Below are 5,500 nucleotides of genomic sequence, written 5' to 3' on the forward strand. Positions count from 1 at the left end.
GGGGTATTTTTAGTGGATTTCTCTAATAATTTCTTCCTGATTTTTGTTAGAATTTTGCAGAAATACTGATTATTTTTATGGATTTATTTTGTATTCCGTTAACTTTCAGAAGTGATAAATTTCAATAAATATTTCCACTGCTTCTCTGGAATTTCCAAAGTATGATTGTTTGCAAATAATTTTGGCTCCTCCTTGCCAAGGTTTTTGTTTTATTTTTGTTTTTTTTGCCTTATTGCTGCTATAAATAGTATTTCTAGAACTATTCCAGATAATATTGGAGAAAGGGGGAACCCTTGATTTATCCTTATTCTGGGAAAACTTCCAGGGTCTTTCCACTACACTACAAACAATGCTTGCTTTTGACTTTAGACATAAGACTTTGATCATATTAAAATGAATGCTTCCATGTATATGCATTTTATAGTTTATAAATTAAGCAGTGCTATGCCTTACTAGAACCTTGTTCTGTCTAATTAAATAAACACTTAGATTTTGTTACTTATAAAAAAAAAGACTTACCTCTTTTGTAAGATATGATAGCTTATATTGCACTAGAGTAGTTTTTGAGAACTCGTAGTCATTTGTGTGACACAATTAAACATTAGAATAGGAGTTTAGTGGAGGTAGAAACTACAAACTAGTTAATTCGTTTCTAAGTAATCATGAAATGACATCAGTTTATGATTCCAAGTATTTACTACTGTTTCTCTGCAATTTTGAGAAATAGGTTTTCTTTTCCAAAATATCTTTCCTTTCACACAAATTATCTTTATTTCAGAGGGCTGGAAGTAAAAAAAACCAACATATAATTTATAAATTTAATTCTTAACTGTGGATTATATCAAGCATCTTCTGCTATAATCACCATTTACATGACACAAAACAATCATTTCAATGAACAAAGATTATGTTTATGGATACCAAAGAAACTGATTGAAAAATCCAGTTAATTATTGTGTCTATATGACATTGACATTGTTTGACTGATTCTGTCTCCACCCCTAACATATTTTGGTGAAATTTTCTTGAATTAATTAAATAAATTTATTGATTTGATTGGTCAGATTAATAAGCTTTTTGACTTTATATTGATAATGTAATTTTTTAAAAGTTAAAGAAGCCAAGAGTTAATAGGATAATGATGTCAGTGCAAAGAAATTTAATATTTTTCAATTCTATTTTCAAGTTCCCAATTGGTCTAACATAGAATTGTAGACTCATAGAATCATTATATTAGAATTGGCCCCAGTCTTTCTAGTTCAATCAAAAAGCAAAGTTATTTCTTTTATGGAGTTCACTGTTTCATTTGGATTTTATCCCATTTAGATTTTCTGATTCCAAATTGTTATCTGGTTTCTAGCCTTATATGCTACTTTAATTTTTTTATTGAGATTCTATACATCTTTAGAGATTTTTGTATTGCTCCACTTTTTCTGGGGGGGAGGTGTCTAGCTGTTACTGTGAAATTCTTTCTTTCTGAAGATTTTTCTTTGCTTTATTTTTTTCCTTTAATGTTGGAACACACTTTATTTTTTGTTTAATTATTTCTTTAGTTTCTCCACTAGTTTTCCAAAAGAAGACTTCCTTTCTCTTATTTTTTTTGTTTTGCTATACTTTTAATAATAATAACAACTAACATTTATATAGTTCTTAATGACATGCCAGGAGTTGTGCTAAGCATTTTAAAATTATTCTCATTTTGTCCTCATAGGGATCTAGGAGATAGAATCCTATTGTTACCCCCAGTTGAAGAAACTGAGACAAAGAAGTTAAGTGATTTTGCCAAGGTTTCACAACTAGTAAATATCCGAAGCTGATTTTAAACACAAGATCTTAACTCCAGGTCGGGTACTCTTATTAACTGCACCACCTAGCCTATATTCTCTGTCATTTTGAAGTAATGGAAGGGAGCTGGGCTTAGACAAAATTACTTAAGTCATCTTGCTAGTTAGTTTTGATAATTATTTTTGAGAGGAGGCAGTCCTAATTTTTATTTTTCATTTGATCTTTAAATTTTTGTTTATTATTTGTTCTATTTTTACATGCTTACATAATTTTAATAATCATTTTGATTTAGTAATTTGAATTTAATAATTTTTTGGATCCATGTTCCCTTTCTCTCTTCTTCCCATACTCTCCCCCCCCCAGAATGATGTTATTCATGTGTTATCATATAATACATATTTCCATGTTTTTCATGTTATAAAAGAAGACATATCACTTACACTAGAGAAAAATTCATGGAGGACATAAAGTGAAGAATGGTATGTTTCAATCCACATTCAGATTGCATTGTCATTTCCTTCTGTGGTTGTAGATAGTCTTTTTTGTCATGAGTCCCTACAGTTATAATTTTTAGGAAGTGTTTTCCCTATGTTGAGCTAACATATGTCATCTTGAACTTTCTTTTTCTTTTTCTTTTTTTTTTTAACCCTTACCTTCCATCTTGGAGTCAACACTGTGTATTGGCTCCAAGGCAGAAGAGTGGTAAGGGCTAGGAAATGGGGGTCAAGTGACTTGGACAGGGTCACACAGCTGGGAAGTGTCTGAGGCCAGATTTGAACCTAGGACCTCCCATCTCTAGGCCTTGCTTTCAATCCACTGAGCTACCCAGCTGCCCCCTTCTTGAACTTTCTTGAGCATTTTTAGTGCTAAGCAAAACAAGCTTGTATCTCTCTGATACAAATTTCTTTCCACTGATTTTCATAAGACATGGTTTAAGTTACTCTACCTCCCTGGACATCTTCCTTTGAAGAACAGTGAATTTGGAGTGAGAAGACCTGAGTTCAAATCCTACATTTATCACTAGCAGCTCTGCCTCTACAAATAATTAGAAAATTTCTTACCAATACATAGTACCAACCTTCAATCTCCCATGACTGGAAGATGACTCATAAAGCCTCCTTATATTTTACTGGTAGTGGACAGAGATTATTTTACATCTTCTAAAGACTAAATCCTCAATGATCAGTTCCCCATTAGATATGTTTTCTATAAATAACATTGCTTGATTTTTTTTTATTTTAATCAATGATTTATCCATATAATTGAAATAAGTACCAAAGCAGGAAGGAAATGTTTCTCATACTGACATGATTACATTTAGATGATGGTGACAACAACAGGCTGGTCTGGTCTGAGGTCCGCTGAGGCCAGAAGCTCCTCTCCTTGTCCCTTACATCAAGCGAAGCTGTTTTAATACATAACACCAATACCTTCCATTAAAGAATTTCTGAGCTAACACCAGACAATCAGATCACACTGGTAAGAAACACTGGAGTGATGATGATGCAGTAGAGACAGATCCATTAAGGCAAATAAATTGCTTTGGTGTCTGGAGACAAGGCCTTGCATTCTGGTGCACCCAAGAGGAGAAAGGCGTGATCTTTGAACTGGCAAAGCAGGCCCTGAACACAGTCCTCCAAAGTAATGCTTCAATCTGAAGAGAGGCATATTGTGTCATTTGTAGTTTACCTGGGCACAACAGCTATGATTTATTTTTATTAAAAAAAATCACTTCTAAAGAAAAATATAAGTCTCTTTGCACTTCTCAAGTATAAGACAACAGTTATTTGTCCTTGAAGTTGGGCTTCCTCTTCTCCACAAATGCAGTCATTCCCTCTTTCCGATCCTCAGTGGCAAAAGTGGAATAGAAGAGTTTCTTCTCTGTTTTAATTCCTTCTGCTAATGTCGTCTCATAAGCTGCATTCACGGATTCTTTGGCCATTTCTGTCACAATTTTTGAATTTTTGGCAATTTTTTCAGCACACAGGATGGCTTCTTCAACCAGCTTGTCCACAGGGAAAATTTTGCTGACGAGGCCTGCTTGCTTGGCTTCTTGAGCTGAGATTCGGTCACCTGTAAGAACCATCTCCATTGCCAAGGACTTTCCAACCACTCGGGTAAGTCTCTGAGTTCCCCCCGCACCTGGGATGGTCCCTATTAGGATCTCTGGCTGTCCAAATTGAGCTTTCTCTCCAGCATAGATGATGTCGCACATCATAGCAAGCTCACAGCCTCCCCCAAGTGCGTAGCCATTGACAGCAGCTATTATTGGCTTCTTGAGCTGGGTGATCCGGTCCCAGTTCTTTAATAACGTCTCTGAGTAACAAGCCTGGAAAGTTTTATCCTGCATCTCCTTGATATCTGCTCCAGCTGCAAATGCCTTTTCTGAACCTGTCAGGACGATGGCTCCTATAGATGGATCCTCTTGAAATGTCTCCAGGGCCTGGTTGATCTCCCCAATCAGGCCCTGGCAAAGTGCATTCAGGGCCTTTGGCCGATTCAGCTGGATCAGCCCCACATTATTATTCTTCCCTTTCTTTTCAGTAAGGATGTATTCAAAGTTACCACCCGCAGCGTAGGTGCGGGCCCCGGACAGCCGCGGGCAGCTGCGGAGCAGGGCGGGCCCACGGAACAGCAGCGTGGACAGAGAGGCCATGGTTTGCAAACTCCCAGGAATACAGTCACAGTCACTAGTCAGGGAGCAGGTAGGGTCTCTCAACATTGCTTGATTTTTGATCCTACTTCTCTAATTTTCCTCTCTTCGTTCATTGCTGTACTTTCTATTATTTTATCTCCATTATCATTTGTTATCCAAAGTGAAAGTTTGTTTTGCTTTTGATTGTTCCCTTTCAGACTCTATTAATCTCATTGTTCAGTGGCACAGTGGATAGAGTTCTGGGCTGAGGGTCAGAAAGACTTGAGTTCAAATCCAACTTCAGACATTTATAGGTGTGTGAACTTTGGCAAGTCAGTATCCTCAACTATAAAATAAGGTGATAACAGCTACCTCATTTGAATAGTCCCTGATGGTAGGTACTAGCTAAATACCTATTCTTTCTCCTTTCTTTTCTCCCCATCACTAAGTTCTCAGCTCCCTCTTCTCCATTCCTCCTTATTGAATTTAATGAATTTCCACAGCAAACTCTTTGTGTTTGTGTATTAGGTCCTCCTTTGTTCAGTTTAAATAAGAGTGAGATCCAAGAGATACCCTCTACTTTCACTCCCTCTTTCATGTTTACATAATTTTCTTAGTTAAGTGAAAATTTTAAGTTTCTTTCCTCCTTTCTTGTTCTTTCCATAATGTATTCTGCTTTTCCTTCCTTTTCTTTCTTCTCATAAAACCTATAATAAAAATGAACCACAAGTTCTATTTTCATCTTATTTACCCCTCCATGATCCACTATTTTCTAGATAATAGGATTCGGAAGGAATGTACTGTTTTCTACTCCTAATAGAACAATCACTTCATCATTGCTTAGTCCCTTTGAATTGTCTCCTGTGTTCAATTTTCAAAGTTCTACTCAACTCTAGTTTGTATTAAGAATGCTGGAAGTCATCCATTCTATTTCAGACTCTTTCCTACAAATACCTTTGCAGAGGATTACATTCAGTTTTGAAGTTTGTTATTCTTGATTGTAAACTTTTTTTCTGTCTTCTTTTGTCTTCTTTAAATTCTCTTCACTCTTCCTTCTTAGCTATATGATTAGAGAAAGGG

At 35.9% G+C, this 5,500-nt stretch overlaps 1 protein-coding gene across 1 annotated transcript; it reads right to left on the minus strand.

Moving 5' to 3' along the window:
* Window positions 1–3,038: 3,038 nt before the first annotated feature.
* LOC123231371 (enoyl-CoA hydratase, mitochondrial-like) lies at window positions 3,039–4,496 on the minus strand. The gene has a single exon (XM_044657627.1). It carries the CDS (start codon window positions 4,439–4,441, stop codon window positions 3,569–3,571), a length of 873 nt encoding a protein of 290 aa, XP_044513562.1. The 5' UTR covers window positions 4,442–4,496; the 3' UTR covers window positions 3,039–3,568.
* Between the last annotated feature and the right edge of the window lie 1,004 nt (window positions 4,497–5,500).

This window comes from Gracilinanus agilis, chromosome 1, assembly GCF_016433145.1.
Source record: "Gracilinanus agilis isolate LMUSP501 chromosome 1, AgileGrace, whole genome shotgun sequence".
In the NCBI taxonomy this organism is placed as follows: domain Eukaryota; kingdom Metazoa; phylum Chordata; class Mammalia; order Didelphimorphia; family Didelphidae; genus Gracilinanus; species Gracilinanus agilis.

Excerpts from the sequence above, each read along its gene's own strand:
- LOC123231371 (XM_044657627.1), bottom strand. The coding sequence starts at position 4,441 with ATGGCCTCTCTGTCCACGCTGCTGTTCCGTGGGCCCGCCCTGCTCCGC.